This window comes from Geotrypetes seraphini, chromosome 10 (assembly GCF_902459505.1).
Source record: "Geotrypetes seraphini chromosome 10, aGeoSer1.1, whole genome shotgun sequence".
Lineage (NCBI taxonomy): Eukaryota > Metazoa > Chordata > Amphibia > Gymnophiona > Dermophiidae > Geotrypetes > Geotrypetes seraphini.
Genome location: NC_047093.1, coordinates 130,585,353 through 130,606,618, shown reverse-complemented (window position 1 = coordinate 130,606,618; position 21,266 = coordinate 130,585,353). Strand labels below are relative to the sequence as shown.

At 43.6% G+C, this 21,266-nt stretch overlaps 1 protein-coding gene across 2 annotated transcripts in view; it reads left to right on the top strand.

The window, feature by feature from the left end:
- Positions 1-19,024, top strand: part of LOC117368385 (scavenger receptor cysteine-rich type 1 protein M130-like) — a 142,965-nt gene extending 123,941 nt beyond the window's left edge. For both annotated transcript variants that reach the window (XM_033961984.1, XM_033961983.1), the window contains 3 exons: positions 1,706-2,014; positions 8,838-8,951; positions 18,617-19,024. In XM_033961984.1, coding sequence (XP_033817875.1) covers positions 1,706-2,014; positions 8,838-8,951; positions 18,617-18,846 — 653 coding nt within the window. In that variant the 3' untranslated portion in view covers positions 18,847-19,024. The remainder of the gene's footprint in view (positions 1-1,705; positions 2,015-8,837; positions 8,952-18,616) is intronic.
- The last annotated feature ends 2,242 nt before the right edge of the window (positions 19,025-21,266 follow it).

Sequence of the window (21,266 nt, the reverse complement as noted above, 5' to 3'; positions counted from 1 at the left end):
GCAGATAAGATCAAGGAGATGAATAGTTTAGAACTGGAATTGGTTAAAGAGCGGTCCTTTATATCACGGAAGATGGAGAATTTTGTATAGAAAGATGACGGCAGAAAAGGGCTATAGCCCATCAAGTCTGCCCACTCAACTGACCCACCCCCATAAGTCTGAATGCTAATGACCCACTTCCTTAACTTGACCTTCGTAGGGATCCCACGTAGATGTCCCATTTATTCTTGAAGTCAAGCACGCTGGTGGCCTCGACCACCTGCACTGGAAGCTTGTTCCAGTGATCCACCACTCTTTCCGTGAAGAAATACTTCCTGGTGTCACTACTAAATCTCCCCCCTCTAAGTTTAAGCGGATGCCCTCTTGTGGCCGAGGGTCCTTTGAGAAAAAGGATGTCATCTTCCACCTCGACACGTCCAGCTTAGGAAGAATAACCTGAGTCTTTTGAATTTTCCAAAGTGTCCTATTATATCACCTATTGAAATGGCACAGACATACTTCCATAAAATTTTGGCTATTCCGATGGAAAATCTCCCTCCAATTGTGAGAGCACAGTATTTAAATATTAAGAGAGAGATCTAGGGGTATCAACTCCAAAGGAGACTCCAAGAGATAATTCAGTGGACATGAATTTGTAAACATTTCTGGAGAGTTCGCTAGAAGTTATAACAGATAGGAGGACAACCCTTTTGATAACCTTTGCCTTGGAAAATGATAGGGATTATGTTCTTTGTCTTTATTTTCGGGATATTAATGACCAGTTCCTTGGCTCTACTATTCATATTTTTCCTGATATTTTGATAGATAATAATATCCAGGAGACATAGAGTAAATAAGATATGGTTCCTCTCCGTGTCTGATCCAAGTTTCTGTTAAATCTATAACTTTAATTTTGTGCATTAGGATGGTATCACGAAGAAAAGCCATAGGACAAAAATGCATTGTGTCGAGAAAACGACGTGCAAGAAACGTAAATCAAATTGGACTTTGTAACAGCTGAAGAAGGTCTATTACAAACTATAGTTGATATATGAGAGGTATAGCTTGCAAGCGCCATAAGTAAAATAAAAACAATGAGAAATTGAAACCAGGAAAACTTAAGCTTCCCTCTGATCTAAGATATTTGCACAAAGATTTTTTTTTTTAAAACAGTTTTCGCAGTCATACAAGAGCTCGCTCCAAGGAGCAAGCCCAAGGAGCTTGGGCACACGCCACCACGGCATGAATGCCGCAATAGTGTGCATTTTTAAATCTTTCAAAGGGAAGTGCTTACAGAGACTGGCGGTTGATCAATGTGCCAAAAATGGGCTTTTTTCAGTTGTTTCTTTGTCCTAATTTTTTTTAGTGATATAGAAGGATATATTGCTTTGTTACAGAAATACTGGCTGGCTATGAGCTGTATAGGACCCTATATAGGGTGATATCATCAAAATCAGTAGTTCTCAAGGAAAGGATATTAGCAGGTAAGATGTAATTTCCTCTTCAGAGATACCGAACAGAATGCTCAAGTGTAATACTGAGTAACAGCAAAATCTCTCTGTCCTCTTCCTCTTCCCTGTCTCTATGTTTTTCAGTACTTTTGCAAGCATCCCTTTCTGTTTGTATTACTAAAATACCTTTGCATAAAATATATAGTTTTGAAACTGAAGGCTTTAATAAGCACGAATACTTATGAATTTACTATTTATGTTTTGGATTTTACCAGATGATATCTTACATCCCAATATTTCCATGGAACCAGCATCAGGAGAAATGACCGAAGGACAAACCCTTGTAATTAGATGCTACGTTCTCGACATCTATGAGAACCTAACCTTCATCCTATACCAAATCTCTAACGACACAAGTTCCTTGCTTCATGCTTCAGGAACCAATGGTTCTACCGTATTTACCCTAATAGGGGGCAATTCTACTGGAAATTACTCCTGTCAGTATGTGGCATACGTTGGGGAACGCCACTTCCATTCTCCACTCAGCCAAACTCTCCAGGTCACTCTGCTTCTTCCTTCCACAGGTACAATCCCTTTCTAAGAAAAGAACTTCATCTTTATGGGGTTTCTCTTTGTTTATCAGTATTTATGCATATCAAATAATTTGCAAATAGAGCCATAATTAAAGAGAACGTTAATTTGTAGCGAAGATGTGCTGTGAGAGGACTTCCGGAGACAGCGACATCTTCACTGGTAAGACTTAGCTGGAAAATTGCTTGCAACTTGGAAACGACTCTACTCACTTAGCAAGGGAGATGAAGAGATCATTTTTTTTTTTCTTAGCATAGAAAGGCTTTGGGCTCCTTTTACACCGCTGCGATAGCGTTTTTAGCGCACGTAGAATTTGAGAACCTACGCTAGCGCAGCTTTGCAAAAGGAGCCCTTTGTTAGAGTACATAGGCTAGCATTTCAAGGGGCTATTTTAAAATTCCAATAGTATCAGTCTAAAGCACTGCTTATATGCCTATCCTCCGTACCCTTGCAATGATCTCCGATTTATAGGCCCTGGAACCAATGAGAAGGCTAAACAAGTAATCAGGCCGTCTCTATTAGTAAGTAATTAGCTCTTAAGAAATAGTCTAAGACGGGCTACATTAATAGTCTCTTTGGTTTTTCACCAGGATAAAGACTCAATTTTGAGGCTTTATTATAATTTAAAGCAAGTTACCTATTTAGGAGAGAGAATATTTGTATATCCTGATGTTTCCAAATGGACACAATTAAGAAGAAAAGAATTCTTATGTTATCGTGATAAAGTGATTTCATTGGATGCCTCTTTTCAGTTAAGGTTTCCATGCAAGTGTTTTCTATTGTATCAGGATAATAAGTATATATTTTATGACCCTGATCAGCTGCGTTTCTTTTTAGAAGGGAAAGGGATTTCTTTTTGCACCCCAGTGAATGATAAAGTAACTCTAGTCTGTAATTAAAGCTGAAGCTAATGCTCTAATTTCCTATAATAATATTGATAAGGTGTTTTTCTTTCCTGGAAGAACTTATTTCTTGCCTCCTTTCTCCTTAATTTGAGGACTATGTACTAAGGTATATTGTTTCACAGCCATTTTGGCTTAACTAAATCCATTAGTAAATTGGATGTATTAATTTCTGTTAATTTCCTGTTAAGCACATTTATTACTTAAATGAAAATCAATAAATAAAATTAAAAAAAAAAAAGAAAAGAAATAGTCTAAGAAATCATTACAAAACAATAATAAAAACTACATATTAACATATCCTAACATATAACTCGCAATCTTAGGGGAACATAGGGCTCCTTTTACTAAGCTGCGATAGCGTTTTTCGTGCGCGCTTAGTGTGCGCAGAATTGTCACACACGCTAGACGCTAAGGCCAGCATTGAGCTGGCGTTAGTTTCCCCGCGTAAAACAGAGGTTTGCGCGCGCTAAAAACGCTACCGCAGCTTAGTAAAAGAGGGGGATAGTGTACATATTCCAACTCCCTTAGCAACCTAACGGAGTAATCACCAGTATTATGATGCAGGCAGCAGACCAGCAGCGAAAAAGGGGCTATCCAGTCTGTTGGTAAAAACCCCATAAATGGGCACCAGGGGAGGCGCTGGCAAGGAGTCATTGTGCTGGGCAAGCGGCGGGGAAGGTTTTAGCCTTGTTCAGGCGGCCATGGGTCCTGCATCCTCCCAGGGGTGTTGGGGGGGGAGGGTCCCTCTGCATCCACTTCGGTTCGGCCCCCCTCAGTGCTGGTTTCGTCCCCATCTCCTCCTCTTTCAACCAAGCGGCCGAGGGTCTCTTAGGACGATGATTTTTTGTATGGAGAGAAATTTTCGCTTATGAGGACCTGGACCCCTTTCTCGACCCACTTGGGGGGATGGATGCTGCTAGAGGAGGCTTTTCAGTTCTACCAGCAGGTGAGGATGCTGGTCATGGTGAGCTATTACCCATCAGTGAACTGGAGAGTCTAAAAGAAAGAAATTAGCAAGTAAGAACCTAATTTCTCCTTTCGCCTGTATTTGCCAGCGAAGGCGGCAGACATTACAAGTCACTTAGATAAGATTTTAGACAATGCTGGGGAAGAACCTGATATCTTGGACCATGTGGGTATCAATGACATAGGAAAATGTGATAGGGAGGTTCTAGAAGCCGAATTTAAGCTCATAGGTAGGAAGCTGAAATCCAGAACCTCCAGGGTAGCGTTTTCAGAAGTGCTCCCTGTTCCACGCACAGGACCCAAGAGATAAGTAGAGCTCCAGGGTCTCATTGCAAGGATGAGTTGTTGGTGCAGTGAGGATGGTTTTATATTTGTTAGGAACCATGTGACATTCTGTGGGGAAGGGGGCACCTATTCTACAAAGATGGACTCCACCCAGTGGCGTAGTGAGGGAGTGCAAAGGGGCAGTGCGTCATAACAGCCAACTGAGAAAGAAAATCACTTAAGAACATAAGAAACGCCTTCACCGGATCAGACCGAGGTCCATCTAGTCCGGTGCTCCGCACACGCGGCGGCCCATTTAGGTACTCCTTTATGGAGACCCGACTTTACCATATCCCTCAATATGATATGCCAGAAGGTGTGCATCCAGCCTGTGCTTGAATCCCAGTAGTCTCCGCCACAACCTCCTCCGGGAGTGCATTCCAGGCACCCACCACTCGCTGTGTGAAACAGAACTTCCTGACATTTGTCCTGAACCTGCTGCCACTCAGTTTCAGGCTATGACCTCTTGTCCGTGTCACATCTGAAAATGTTAGCAATGCTGCTTCTTGGTCTATTTTATCAAATCCTTTTAATATTTTAAAAGTCTCTATCAAATCCCCTCTCAGTCTTCTCTTCTCGAAGGTAAACAGTCCCAGTTTCCTGAGTCGTTCTTTGTAGCTCAAATGCTCCATTCCTTTGACAAGTTTCGTGGCTCGCCTCTGCACTTTCTCCAACAGAGTTATATCCCTCTTGAATTATGGAGACCAGTGTTGGACACAGTATTCTAAGTGCGGTCTGACCATTGTTCTATAAAGTGGCATTATGACATCCTCAGATCTACTCGTGATCCCCTTCTTAATTATGCCTAACATCCTGTTTGCTTTCTTCGCCGCCACCGCATATTGTACCGATGGCTTTAGTGTACTATCAATCAGTACCCCCAAAACCCTTTCATGTTCGCATTTTGCTAATGTCACCCCCAACATCTTATACTCGTGTTCTTTGTTTTTCTTTCCTAGATGCATCACCTTGCATTTGTTTATGTTAAAGTTCATCTGCCACTTTGTCGCCCACGTTTCCAGCTGGTTCAGATCTTTCTGGAGGTCCTCGCAGTCTCTTTGAAAGCTAACCGCCCGACATAACTTTGTATCATCCGCAAACTTTATTATATTACATGTTGTTTCCTCTTCTGGGTCGTTTATAAAAATATTGAACAAGATAGGCCCAAGAACCGAGCCCTGGGGCACGCCGCTAGTCACTTTCTCCCAGTCCGAGAATTTCCCATTTATGCTAATCCTCTGCCTTCTGTTTTCCAGCCATTTGCCGATCCATCTGTGCACTTCTCCTCCTATTCCATGGCTTAGTAGTTTCTTCATAAGCCTTGCATGTGGGACCTTGTCGAACGCTTTCTGGAAGTCCAAGTAAATTATATCCACTAGAACTCCACTGTCCATTTGTTTGTTCACTTTCTCAAAGAATTGTAGTAAATTTGTCAAACATGACTTCCCTTTTCTGAAGCCGTGTTGACTAGCCCTTATTAGATTGTGATCCTCCAAGTGTTGTACAATGTTATCTTTTATCAGTGTTTTGATTATCTTCCCTGGAACCGATGTTAGGCTCACAGGTCGGTAGTTTCCTGGATCACCTCTCGATCCTTTTTTGAAAATTGGGATGACATTTGCTATCCTCCAGTCTTCTGGTATTTGCCCAGTTCTAATCGACATGTTAGCTACGGATTGTAATAATTCGCCAATTTCCACCTTAAGTTCCTTTAATACTCTTGGGTGAATTCCATCCAGTCCAGAGGATTTGTCGCTTTTTAGTTTGTCAATCTGATAGTATATCATGTCCAACGTCACATTTACTGTTGTGAGGCTTTCCTCTATGCCCCCGGTGAATATCTTCCCTGTGGTTGGCACTGTTGAAATGTCCTCATTTGTGAAGACTGAGGCAAAGAATGAATTTAACTTATCGGCAACCTGTTTGTCCTCTTTAATTGACCCTTTCTTTCCCTGGTCGTCGAGAGGCCCCACTGCCTCTCTTGCTGGTTTCTTTCCTTTTATATATCTAAAAAAAGGCTTGATGTTTTTGGCTTCTTGCGCTATCTTTTCCTCATAGACTTTTTTGGCGTCTCTTACCACTTTGTGACACTTTTTTTGGTCGATTTTGTGACAGTTCCAGGCTTCCGTCATTTTTTCTTGTTTCCATTTTTTAAAAGAGTTCCTTTTCTCCCTCACTGCATCTTTCACCTGTTTGGAGAACCACGCTGGTTCTCCTTTGTTCTTATTTCGCCTTCCCTTGGATATCTTCGGTATGTGAAGATTCTGTGCTTCTGTGATGGTTTTTTTCAGTAGAGACCATGCTTGATCAACTGTTTGGATGCCCACTTTGCCCTTCTTGAGCCGTTTTCTAACCATAGTTCTCATGCTGTCGTAATTTCCGTTCCACTGCAATGGAAGGGAAATCAAACAGCGGGTGAGCCATGAAGTGATTTTCTTTCTCAGTTGGCTGTTATGAAGCAGAGTATATTCGGTGTATAGCTCTGTGGATCACCGCCCACAAGTCTTGTCTCCTGAAGTCGCTCCTGGCGAAACACAGTCTGGTGTAGAGCAAGGCTGATTCCTAGTATTCCTGCAATTGGTTTTCACCAATGGACGTGAGAGGAACTTTGAAAGTTTACAGTCATGAGAGCTGATGGAACTTTGAAGATCTGAGCAACGTATTGCCGTGAAATTTGATAAAGATTTTGCTATTTGTTATTTCAAATTTATGGGGCATTGCTTCATCATGTCTTTTTTGAGGGGTGGTTGTCTAAGGGCTATAGGGTTGTAATTATATGGTTTATATCAATTTGTATATCATTTCGTGTTACAGAAATAGTAAAAATTTATTATACATAATAAATGCTTCATTATTGTATATAATATTTGATTTAGAAGCCAGTTTATTTTATTGTTCCTGATTTGTGGTTTATATATTGAATTTTAGGGCTCCTTTTATGAAGGCGCATTAAGGCCTTAACGCGCGGAATAGAGCGCGCTAAAATGCCCCGCGCGCTAGCCGCCACCGCCTCCCTTTGAGCCAGGCGGTAGTTTTTCGACTCGCGCGTGCTAAAAACGCTAGCACGCCTTCCTAAAAGGAGCCCTTAGTTGCCAAACATTTGATTGTTCCTCAGGCTTATTTAGGTCGCTTCTGAATCTGCTCCTTCAGACGCGTCAACACTACGGCCGTTTTTTGTATCATCAGCAAAGAGACGGTTTTCCTTCTAATCCTATAATAATTTTGCTTTGCAAAGTTATTGAAACACAACCAGCCCAAAGAGGTACCCTACGAATCACCGCTGTCTCTTCAGACCAATTTGATCTACCTCCACCCTCCATCACTCAATTCATTTCTAATGCAGTACCCCCCCATCTTCGATCCCAATTCCAGGAGGCTCAGTTTAAGAACATAAGAAGTTGCCTCCGCTGAGTCAGACCAGAGGTCCATCCTGCCCAGCGGTCCACTCCCGCGGCGGCCCATCAGGCCTAATTGCCTGAACAGTGTCCATGACTAATTTTGTAACTGCCTCTAATCCTCTAATCCTATCCCTATTTCCTACCTCTACTCCTATCTGTACCCCTCAATCCCTTTGTCCTCCAGGTACCTGTCCAGACCCTCTTTGAAGCCCTGTAGCGTGCTTCTGCTTATCACATCCTCCGGTAGCGCGTTCCATGTATCCACTACCCTCTGAGTGAAAAAGAACTTCCTGGCGTTTGTTCTAAACCTTCCCCCTTTCAATTTCTCTGAGTGCCCCCTTGTACTTGTGGTTCCCCGTAATTTGAAAAATCTGTCCCTGTCTACTCTTTCGATGCCCTTCATGATCTTGAAGGTTTCTATCATGTCTCCTCTAAGTCTCCGCTTTTCCAGGGAGAAAAGCCCCAACTTCTTCAGTCTGTCAGTATATGAGAGGTCTTCCATACCCTTTATTAGCTTAGTTGCTCTTCTTATTAATGATAATACAGTATCTACATCTTTGCAAAAATCTAAGAAAATCACATTCAGCATATACACATGGTGCAATTTTCGAGGTTCTCAATCAAACCTAGCAAAATAAACTGCCTCCTCATAGGCTCATATATCAAGGGCAAATGGTTCATAAGGTTCTTCGTAAAGATATCAGGGATATTCCGTCAGAGCTGCCCCTGCTCTCTTGATTTGCGCTTCTGAATGCATGAATTCTTACCTTTCTGTATTACCGAATTAGAGCTTGTTTTTGATTTCTACCTATACATTATATTGATGATGTCATTAGGAATCCTCTCTTTAGATTAGCTAATATTGCTAAGATGCCCATAGGAATATAATGGATGTCTTAGCATTTAGCACATGCTAATCTTTACCCCCCCTCTTCTACAAAGCCGCGCGGTAACGGCCCCGAAGCCCATAGAGATTTAAAGGCTTTGTAGACGAGGGGGTTAGTGTGCACTAAATCAGTTAGCTGAAACGGACCAGAGGGAGGTATAAGGCAACAGTGCTGAGGAATTAATAACGCCTCCTGCTCAAGCCAAAATAATGTCCTCTGGAACTAATTAGGGGCACACCTGCCCATGGAAATGGTTACAGGTATCTGCTTCTAATCATGATACTGCACTGCAAATTCAGGAATCTTTTATTAATATCAGTGGTGTTCTCTCCGCAGATTACACTGCCGTTCTTGTGATTCTAGCCCTGGTAGTCGTGATCGCTGCTGTGGTGATATTTCTTAACAGGAAGAAATTGAGGAAACGTATATTTAAGAACAGTGGTCTAGCAGGTAAGCGAAATTACACAGGACATGGCAAACCAGAGGAAAATCATATCAGAAATGAAACATGCTTCTAGGATCATTATGTCCCAATATTTTGAATTATCTGCCAGGAGAACTTCTGCCTTCATCATAGTAGTCAAAATATCAATGGGGAAAAGATTAATTAGTATTTGTGATTGAGGGTGTACCAAACTGGTTGACTATGAAGAATAAAGGTCAATCCTCTAAAAAGATTAACACATAAGCATTAGACTTCTCATATATATAATTCAAAGGCTGAATATGCTCAGAGACGTAGAGGCAAAAACAAGGGGTATTTACCCCAAGAATATCGCCTCAACACTAGAGAATGACACGGTGGCTGTTACCCGCAGCTAGCCGTGGGTAGCCATGGGTAACCCCCCGAAATGGGGGGGGGGAAGTGCTCACTGCAGGCACAGGGACAAGGCCATCCACCGCCCCGTGGAGTGGTGAACGGCCATGTCCCCGCAGTTAAGGGAGGGAACGCGCGCAGTCACTGACCGCGCGCGGCCCCCTCCTTCCTACCTACCAGCCGAATCTATCTCCCTCCCTCCCCCTTACTTTCACGGCGCGTTAGTTTCCAAAGTAGCTTGCTCAAGCCGGCCGAGCCGGCCTGCAGTCGCATGCGTCTGTGGGCGGAAGCTTCTCCTCTGATGCAACTTCCGGTTGCGTCAGAGGAGAAGCTTCTGCCCACAGACGCACGCGACTGCAGGCAGGCTCAGCCGGCTTGAGCAAGTTACTCTGGAAAGTCACTTAAAATGCACTGCGAAGATAAGGGGGAGGGAGGGAGATTCTCAGGCCGCGCAAGGGATGATGAAGGGCGGTGAGGTGGTGAGAGGGAAGGGCGGTGGTGGAAAAGAAAGGAACAGACGCGGAAGGGGGATGGAGAGGAACAGATGCTGAAAGGAAATGGGGAACAGAGAGTGGGAAGGGAAGACAGAGTGGGGAGAAGACGCTGAAGGGAAATGGAGAACAGAGAGTGGGGAGAAGGGAAGAAGACAGAGATGCCAGACTATGGGGGGAGCGGAGGGAAGAAGATGGGTGCCAGACAAATTGGGGGGATGAAGGGAGAGGTACAGTAACAGAGCAAATGGAAGACGCAGAGAGAAGACAGATGGAAGGAAATGAATGAGAAGATGAGGGAAGCAGAAATCAGACAACAAAGGTAGAAAAAAAAAATTTCTATTTATTTTCTTTTTTGCTTTAGGATAAAGTAGTATATTAGTTGTGTTGATAAAAATTTATAAACAAAGCCCTGCCAACTGAACATCTCTTTCTCTAGTTCAGCAGCCAGAACTTTGATTTATAAGGAAGGAAAAAGCTAAATGTGGCAGTACTGAGGCTTGTATGGATGCTGCAGGGACAGTAGTCACGGGGACGGGGCGGGGACAGTGGTTGCGGCAGCAGGGACAGTGGTTGCAGGGAAGGGGACGGGGCGGTGACAGGGACGGTGGGGACGGGGGCGGTAACGGGGACAAATTTTTTTCTCCGTGTCATTCTCTACTCACCACCCAATCATCGCATATGCTTAAAGTGCCTTCAAACACCTTTGAGTGTTGTATATTAGAGAATGACACGGTGGCGGTTTACCCGCGGCCACCGCATTTTAGCCGCGGGTCACCTGCCAAAAACGGGGAAGAAAACTAGCAGTCGCTGCGGCGACGGGGACAGGGCCATTCACCGCCCGCGGGGCGGTGAATGGTCTTGTCCCCCGCAGTGAGGCATGAAGGATCGCGCGGTCCCCGCAGCTCACACCCGCCCGCCCAATCGATTCCAGTGTCCAGCCAGCTCTCTCCCCTCTCCTCACCCCAGTCCGCAGATCCTCCTCCTCGGCGACCCGCACGCTACCAGAGAGCCGCGCACACCCGCCGCTGCTCAGCCTCGATCTTCTGCTCTGACGCAACCGGAAACAGGAAGTTGCAGCAGAGCAGAAGATCGAACACTGAGCAGCCGCGCGTGTGCGGCTCCCTGGGAAAGCGCGCAGGTTGCCGAAAAAGAAAACCCACAAACCAAGGTGAGGAGAAGGGAGAGAGCTGGCTAAACACTAGGATCGATTGGGCAGGCAGGTAGTGGCCGCGGGGACCGTGCGATCGCTAGTGTTCCCGGCTCAAATTGGAAGGAGGGAGTGAAAGGAAAAAGGCTTATATGGATGCAGCGGGGACGGTGACGGGGCGGTGAAAGGGATGGCGGTGACGGTGACGGGGCGGTGAAGGGATCGGCGGTGACGGGGCGGTGCAGAGGATGGTGGGCCGGTGACGGGGCGGTGACGGGGACAGATTTTTTCCCCGTGTCATTCTCTATTGTATATCACAGTCTAATCATTTTCAAAAAATGTTCAATTAGAATGAGAAGACACTTTTGTGAGAGGTTCCGACAGGCTAAATCCGTTTCGCTCCTGCGTCAGGGAACCAAAAAGAGATTCAATCAATTGTAAAGATGCTGTAGTCTCTGCTAGAGATTCAAAACAGCTTGAAGAAAATGTATGCTTATGAAGCTGTTTTGAACTTGAGAGTCTAGACTATGCAGATCCCAGCGCTGAATATGAGCTTGGAAAGGAATAACTATTTTTTTCTTAAGTCCTGTAATACCCCTCCCCAAGCCGATGGGAGCAACAACCCCCCTCTTCTGGAATATTCCTCCAATCCCCCCCTGTCCAGATAGCCCCCCCCCCAAGTCTACCTTCCATCCCTGGTCCAGTAGGGGCGATGGAGGCAGGAGCAAATCCCATTTGCTCCTGTCCTTCATGGCTTCCTAAAGAAAATGGCTGCCACATTCTCTCTAAACTTGACTATTGTAATTCCCTATTCATTGGTTTGCCACAAAAAGAGCTTAGACGATTACAGATAATACAGAACGCCTCCATTAAAATTATATATAATGCTAAAAAATTTGACCATGTGTCACCTTTACTCAAGAAAGCACATTGGCTTCCGGTAGCACACCGTATCATTTACAAACAATGCCTACTTACACATAAAACCTTAGAATCTAAAACTCCTGCCTTTATCTATAGAGTATTAATACCGTATACTTCCTCTAGATCTCTCAGATCACAGGATCAACATCTATTAGCTATCCCCTCATTGAAAGTCATCAATACAAGACGTACCACAATCTTCTCTATAACAGCCCCTCAGTCCTGGAATAACCTCCCACTTTACCTAAGACTAGAAAAAAATTTAGGAAAATTTAAAGCTCTTCTTAAAAGCTTCTTATTTATAGATGCATTTAATGATTAAGTCTACTACTGACTAAATCTCTCTGCTTTGTCAATTTAATTCTTTGAATTTATTGTTTACCCCTCCTAATGTATTTCCCTTGAATTTTTAAACATAATAACTGTATGTAACCCTTGAATTAAATAACTTTCCTTATGTTTTAGTATTGTCAGTTATATCCCATTTAAGGTTAAATTTTTCTTTTTTGTGTTTGTTTTTAATGTAAATGATATATTAATTAACTTTTTGAATAATTTGTACATCGCCTAGAAATGTGAATAGGCGATAAATCAAGATATTTAATAAACTTGGAAACTTGGTAAACTTGATACTACCTCAGGAGGGGGCTTGTGATTCTTAAAAAAAAAAAAATTATGAGGGTCCTGGCTGAATATCGGCTGGGACTCGCAGAAGCTCCCACGGCCTGAAGGTGCCCAGTTATAAAATTGTCCTAAAATGTTTGTGTAATAGTTTATTAGATTTACTTTCCAGCGACTAGCTCCAGGGCAACTAGCCCTTGATATTCAATGCTGGTGCCCACACATGGCACAACATGGAATATCCAGGGCTAATTTAGCTGATGACAGTCAGTGTTTAAAAGAACGCTGATTGCCACTGGCTAAATATATTGCTGGCTAGTTTATAGAATTGTCCTTTCTGTTATGTCCCTTCCGGATTCAGTACACAAGGTGTCCAATCCATTCCCACAAACCGCGGCTTGCAGAAATCTTCATATTTCTTTCTCCATATGCTCCTCCTATTTCTGAGAGACAGAGCCCCCTGCAGTTTCAATTTCTGCGAGCAAACTATGCAGAAGTCTTTCTGATCTGCTCTGCTACTTTTTCTTCCTTTTTTTTGTTTAAGTTAATTTTTCAGCGGTGTTATTGCTGTGAGACGCTTCTTGCGGTGGTCCTCTGTCAAAGGAAAGGAAGCAGTTTCAGCAGAGCTGAACTTCAGCTTCACAAGGCAAGCTTTGGGTGGGCCTGTGCGACCAGCCTGCTGTGTGCCACCCTTTTCAGGCTCCGAGTTTGTCCTCCTGGGAGCTTGCTTGCCTTCTGACCTTGTCAGAGGCTTAAGCACAAGCTGTTTATATCCTGAGAATAACCCTTGGGGTTTCAGAGTGCAGGCTGTGTTTCCTACCCTCGGTCATGTGGAGAGGTTCCAGGGAGCGGGGGAGGCAGAGGTTTCAGTTGGGGTCCATCCGACTGGCAGCCCAAAAATCTTGAGGATTGGTCCTTCTGGAGCATTTCTGAGGCAGAAAATCCTTTTCCTCCATTCAACTGCAGTGCACAGAGCTGGCTGGCAAGGCACTTCAGATAAAAGTGAGTATACCTCCATTATATCCTAAGGGAGAATAGGGGGTGGTCTGAAAAAAGTGTTTTTCTGGGTTTCTGAGGGTAGAGTTCAGATCTTCCACCTCCCAAAACCCCAAATTACTATTTTACTTTCTTTTTTTCTAAAGTGTTTATTTTTGCTATTTTTGGTACAAATTCATTGGTTATAGCCATCTTGGATTTTTATAGATCTTTTTTTCAAAGTTTAAAATCTGCCAACAAAACCCCTCGATTTTGCTTCAAATCAGTAGGGATGGACTCCTCAGTCCCTATTATGTCAATTACATGTGTGGATTGCAACAGTCTGCAAGCAGACGAGCGTCCATGTACCGTGTGCCTTGGCACCCAGGGGGAGCAAGCAGGAGCTTTGGGCCTCACCTCCTCTGGATCCTCTAGGGCTGGGGAGCCGGCATGGATTCAGGATATAGGCAGAAAATTCTACCCAGTATCCATTTTTGATGGTGGCACCAAACATAAGCGCACCAAGTCAGGGGACTCTTTCCAAGCAGTGCCAGTGATTCGGCGTGATACGGCCGCTGCTTCAGGATGTGCATTTTCGCCTTACTTTATTCAGCTCTTGTGGAGAGTGTATACCACGGACCCAGCTCATTTGATGCAGCAGGTGGGCACATCGTCCATTTCTAAACCAGTCTGTTCATTGCTGGAGGTTCCCTGCAGGGGCCCTTCATGCTGGTTACTACGGACCCAGATTGCCTTAGTTGGCATACGGATACTATGCCTCTCCTGTCTCCTGACACTGTTTCCACTCTGGAAGATGCTGATACCCTCTGTCATATGGTTCAGCGGGATACCTCATAGAGACTGGATCTGGGTGACTTCTTTGGGTATCAAGGTTGCTGCAGCAGCCTCCTTTGTGGTGCATGCATGTCACACAAGATGATGGCGGATACTTTTTGTGGAGGAGGATGCCTGTCCTCAGCTGTTGCTGGAAGGCGTGGACTATGTGGCAGATGCCCTATATAATCTCATAAGAGTTCTAAGTAAGGTCTCGGCCTAAGTAATGTTAGCGCGCCATATGCTTTGGATCTGTCATTATACAGGATAGAAAAATAAAGTTATTATTATTCTGCACCTAAGGCGACTCTTGGCAGACTCCCCTTTAAGGGTCAGCTCCTGTTTGGCAAAGGACTGGATGACCTCATGGCTAGTGTAGCAGATCACCACCCTAAGTCTCTACCAGACAACAAGCCTTGCCTACATCTAGAGGGAATCACAATAATTTTCATCCCTCCCGTAGATTTTGCCAGGGTTTGTGGGCTCTTCAACCCAGAGATACTCCCAAGGATACCAACCATGTTACAATTCCAAATGTCCACAGGCATCACAGTCTTGTTCCAGTGCGGCACCCAAAAAGTCACAATGAAGCCAGAAGTCCAACGGTGCTCCCTCAGATCGAGGGCAGGCTGTCTCAGTTTTACCGAGAATGGGCACAAATATCCTCAGATCAATGGGTGCTGGACATCATTCGGGAGGGGCATAAGATAGACTTCTGTCACCTCCCTCCGGATTTGTTTCTAGATTTCTGGACATCCAGAGAAGGAGTCCAAAACCCGCACTACCATGCAGTATCTCTTGGACATTCGAGGAGTTAGAGCTCATTCCAAAAAATGAATCGGGCTTAGGCAGATACTCAATATACTTCATTGTGCCAAAGAAAGGCTCAGAGTATTGGAGAACCATTCTGGATCTCATTGGTCAATACCTTCCTGTGGATTCCACTTCCGAATGGAAGCACTGCACACGGTCATTGCTGCTGCTTCCCTGGAAGAGTTTCTGGTGTCATATTCCAATTTACCCAGACCATCACAGGTATCTGCAGTTTCATGTTCTCCAGCAGCATTTCCAGTTTGCAGCTCTCCCTTTTGAGCTATCTGGATGACTGGCTGATCTGGGATCCATCCCATGCTGGAGCGTGAGCAAGCAATAGAGATGGTGGTATTTCTGCTACAGTGCTTGAGATGGATTGTCAACTTCAAGAAGAGTCAGCTGATGCCATCACAGACCTTGGAATATCTGGGTGTTCAAGTCAACACACTACAAGGTCACAGGTTTCTTCCTGAGACATGCAGCCAGAAGCTACAGAAACAGATCATGGATCTCCTCATTGTGGGGACCACTACAATCAGGGGCAGTGGACTCTACATCAGAAACATTGGTCGATTAATCACCTGGAGCTTTGTGCCAAACATCTGGCATTGAAAACTCTACAAAGCACCCTGGAAGGGAAAGCTGTGCGAGTGTTTTTCAACAACGCCACTGCTGTGGCATACGTAAATCAACAAGGAGGCACCAGAAGTGCTCCCTTAAGTCAGGAAGCTCGTATGCTGTTCCAGTGGGCATAAGCGCACCAGGCTCTCTCCATGGTGCACATGGCTGGAGTAGACAATATGCAAGCAGACTTCCTCAGTTACCAAGTCCCGGACTTGGGACAGCGGTCACTCTTTCAAAGAGCATTCCATCTCATAGTATGGTGCTGGAACAGGCCACAGATGGACTTGATGGCTTCAGCAAAGAGCTCAAAAGTCATGCACTTCTTCAGTCGAAGAGCAGAGCCAGGAAGTGTGGGTCTAGATGCATTGGTTCAGCCCTGGCCAGCTCACAAGCTCCTTTACATGTTCCCTCTGTGGCCTCTTGTCAGTCAGTCATCTGCAGCATAGCGTCACATCCAAAATTGATGATCCTGGTGGCTCCAGACTGGCTTCATCGTCTATGGTATGTGGATCTGGTCCATTATCAATGGGACAGGAAGCTCAAGACCCCTCTTCATAGCGACCTGCTCAGTCAGGATCCAGTTCCCATGGAGAACCCACAGTGCTTTGGTCTTACGGCATGGCTATTGAACACTCAGTCTTTAAGAGTAGAGGATACCCTGATGTCATCTCAGCGCTTTTGAATTCCAAGAAACCCTCTACTATGGCTTCTAATGCCAAAACTTGGAAGGCTTTCCAGCAGTGGTATGCCAAAGACCAGGTGGAGCTGATGTGATTGTTCTCGCTTTCCTTCAGGCAGGCCCAGATAAATGTCTGGCAGTGACCTCCCTTATGGTTCAAGTGGCAGTCTTTCATGTTTTCGGGCACACAGTGGTTTCAGTTCGCTAACAGCTCATCCAGATGTGAATAGATTTCTCAGAGGGGCGCTGCATTTGTGGTCTCCCTTATGCCAGCTTTTTCCTACATGGAATCTTAATATTGTTCTGTGAATAGCACACTTGGGAGTTGTTCTCCGTACTGTTCCTTTTTTTCTGCCGAAAAGAGATGGTACACAAGACTATGAATGTTATAATGCCTCTGTATTGCTCAATGGTGTGACCTCACCTTGAGTATTGCGTTCAGTTCTGGTCTTATCTCAAAAAAGATATAGTGGCACTAGAAAAGGTTCAAAGAAGAGTGACCAAGATGATAAAGGGGATGAAACTCCTCTCGTATGAGGAAAGACTAAAGAGGTTAGGGCTCTTCAGCTTGGAAAATATATGGCTGAGGGGACATATGATCAAAGTCTACAAAGTCCTGAGTGGTGTAGAACGGGTACAAGTGGATTGATTTTTTACAGCATCATGATTTACAAAGACTAGGGGACACTCAATGAAGCTACAGAGTAATACTTTTAAAACTAATAGGAGGAAATATTTTTTCATTCAGAGAATAGTTAAGCTCTGGAATGCATTGCCAGAGGATGTGGTAAGAGCGGTTAATGTAGCTGGTTTTAAAAAAGGTTTGGACGAGTTCAAGGAGGAAAAATCCATAAACTGCTGTTGAGACAGACATGCGAGAAGCCACTGCTTGCCCTGGATCGATGGCATGGAATGCTGCTACTATGTAGGTTTTTATGCCAGTTATTTATGACCTGGATTGGCTTCCATGAAGATGGGATACTGGACTAGATAGACCACTGGTTTGATCCAGTAAGACTAGTCTTGTGTTCAGATTTCCATGTAAACCAGGTTTGTTTACCTGCCTTTTGCTCCACAGATTCAGAGCAAAAGGATTAGATCTTGTGCAGATTGGACATGCAGCGTCTTACTCCACTATTCGGAGAAGACTAATGAATTTAAACTTTCTGATCATCTCTTTGTTTTGACTAACCAGTTGCACCAAGGTAGACCAGCTTCTAAGGCTTCTATCGCCCGTTGGATTCATATGGCCATTTTGTTGTCTTACATCATCTGCGGCAAGCAGTTGCTGGTCTCTCTCAAGGCCTACTCAACCAGAGATGTCACTGACAAAATTTTCAGGGCAGCTATTTGGTCTTCTCTTCATACCTTTACCAGATTTTACTGAGCGGATGTGGCAGTTCACTCTGATACCGCTTTTGGGACCTTGAGTCAGGCTCTTCTGTCCCTCTCTAGATGATGTTATTGCTTTGGTACGTCACCTTGTCTACTGAATCCAGAAGGGACATAAAGAATGGAAGATTAGGTTCTTACTTTCGATAATCTTCTTTCTGTTGGTCCCTGGAGGATTCAGTATGGCCCGCCATCTATACATGTTCAGTTTCTCTGAATTGCCTGCTTGTTTTCTGCCTCAGGTTTTCTCCTTACAGGTCGGAGTATCGTCCAGCCAGCAGATGGGTCCTGTGGGGAGATTCGCTCTACATATGTGAGTATGCACCTTGCCAATGGTAGATTTCCAGTTGGTGCTTGTTGCACACAGCAGGTGGGTTCCACATTGTTCCTATATTCTTGCCTGTGTTGTTTCTTGTAGAGCAGAACAGAAAATAAATTTCTTATATGTCTGGGAAGGTTCCCTGTGCCTCCGGTTTTTTTATTGCCTTGTTCCAGTAAAGGTACTTGGGTTTTTGACATAACTGCAGGGGGGCTCTGTTTCTCTCTCAGAGGTAGGAGTAGCACATGGAGAAAAAAACGTGTGGGTTTCTGCTAGCCCGTTTGCGAGAATGGATTGAACTTGTGTACTGAATCCTCCAGGGAATAATAGAAAGAAGATTATCGAAGGTAAGAACCTAATCTTCCATTTTGTGGTACATTGGTATGCTAAACCATGTCTTTTTAAAACCTAGTGACCAGAGAGCATGAATATTTTGCTGTTCTCAAGTCTTTAATCAGCATTCTCTTCATTTTCAGTGTATGTGAATCTACGAGATATAGTGGACTATGATGACAGCGATAAAACAGATGCCTTTCATGATGCAAAGCCTACATACATGAGAAGGGATTTCACAGAAAGAGAGGAAGAGGAAACTACACACCAAGATAATTCTATCACTGCTATAAACAGTGTGAATGAGGACAGTCGAAATTACGCACTAGATGCAAATACTAATGATCATGATATTCTTCTCTGTGATTATTAATATATTTCATACTAGTAATTAGGGATAGCTATATAACTTGGCCAATGTGGGGTTCCTGGGAATTGCAGTTGTCCACTCCTGCTCTAAACAAAACAGAAAATATCCACACTAAATGGAGCAAATGTTTTTTGCAGTACATTATAACTGAAATTATAAAATTGCAAAACCAACAAAAAAATAAGATTTGAGTTATTTATTTAAGGTTCTTTAAGTTATGTATGGGTAATTGTAACAACAGTGAAACTAAAGCAGATAGAATAGAGTTGCTAATCAATGCGATGGATGTACTTGTTTCTGAGTGAAAATTAACTCAAAATGTGGCTCGATAGATGACAAGCAAACATGTATTTCATCATCCACCATTTGCAATCGTTCAATTTAATTTCTGTCAGAACTGAAAATCCAAGTTCACAAAGTTAAGAAGATCCAAACAGTGACAAGCCTTGATTGCTTTGTTGCTCAAATTAATAACTACTGCATAAAAAATAAAAATAAGATTACTTAAAGTTAATTTTCAAGGATCAATTATGTCAAAGAATGATGCTTGTCTGGGATTTATGCACACAGACGCTCATAATATTGACAGACTCTTGTGTACGTGACGCACATGTCATCTATTCTAGTGTATACTTATGAAGGGAATTTTTTTTTTAAATAAAGTAAAATTCTGGAATCTCTTTTGGCAGACCTGGAATTTCTTTGGGGCACATCACTGTGCCGTGGCACACTGTTTGAGAGACACTGGATTGGAGCATAGGCGGCCAACGTGTGGTCCATGAAAACCAACTGACAAGAAGAGATGAGGACCTGAGATTTCAAACAAAAAAAGATATTTTTAATCTAATTAAACAGCATACACGAATTTATAATTTGACATAACTGTGACAAGGTCATTGAAATTGTGTTTCTGCAGATATGCAGACTTAAACTGGGCATGTGAATTGAGCAGATAACAGTTGGAGACTTGTTTCCCATTCAGGGCCAATGTTAAGGTGGGGGGGGGGGAGGTAAACAGGGCCCCAAGGCTTTGGAAAGCCTTCTGTAAACTGGCATATTTTCCCCCTTCTAACTGTGCTGGTCCGACAATCTTTACCTTCGTTCTTGCTAATACAATTGTGCTTCCATTGTTACCCCCTTTTAATTCTTTTGTAAGCCGCCTTACCCTTAACAACCCAAGAAATGTTAAAAGATCTACTACTGACCTCTCTAGTTAATCAATAGATCTCCCATTGTAACCCCCATTTTATTAATCTTTTGTAAGCCGCCTTGAACCGCAAGGTAATGGCGGAATACAAATCCCTAATGTAATGTAAATCTGTCTGTGCTATGTGTGTAAAGAAATCATTTAAAGTTTGTTTCATATGTGGTAGGAAGGGAAAGTGAGAGAGGGGCAGGTAGAAGAGGGACCCCCTCCTTAATTTCTGGTCTGGGTTCAAGCATGTCTTAAACCTGCCCTGTTCCCATTGCTGAATTGCTCAGATCTCAAGTAAGTTGCAGGTTTGGAATGATCACAGTTCTGTTTTGGTAGAGATGAAGTCAGAATTTCAGACCATTGGTTTTGAGGAGCAAGAATTATGTTTTCAGTTCTTTGGTGGCCTTTAGATTAGAAACCTTAGAATGTATCTGAATTCTCATGCATTTGCCCCTCCAGTAGCAAGAGGAACCGAAAGAGCTGAAAACAAACTCTCTGTCCCCCGCAAGATATTGCATCTCTGGAATTTCAGACACAAGAACATGAATTCCAGAGCTATTTGATATCTACCAAACCCTGCACAACGTTTGGGTCAACGCTGGTTCTGTGAAACTGCTGTAATCAAAGCTCAGGGCCACCATCCATGCTGTAATGAAGTCTGTTAAATACGAGTATTCTCATTAAATCCAACAAACTTGATTAAAATTGAGCCGCACTGGAGCTATAACTGTGCATTTGGCTTCATATAAAGTCGATTAAAAATTGCATTTGGACTGTTTTTATATTATTGCAAAAATGAAATCCGTATTTTGATTTGAACAGCTAACATTGTTATCTGTAAAAATAAATCGTGCAGTTCGTACACGCCTGGCTTTCTGATTGCGTGACTCACAACTGAAAACACCTGGAAGCCTACAAAATAGGACCGTCGCTGGACCGTTAGAATGAGTGACACTAAGGGCTCCTTTTGCAAAGGCCCCGCGGGCTAACCGCTACCGCCTCCTTTTAAGCAGGCGGTAATTTTTCGGCACGTGCGTCTAATCTTTGTGCGTGCGCTAAAAACGCTAGCGCACCTTAGTAAAAAGAGCCCTAAACATAGAAACGGAGAAAATGACGGAAGATAAAGATTACAGTATTCGGCCTATTCAGACTGCCCGTCTTAAAAGCGTAACATAGTAACATAGTAGATGACGGCAGATAAAGACCCGAAGGGTCCATCCAGTCTGCC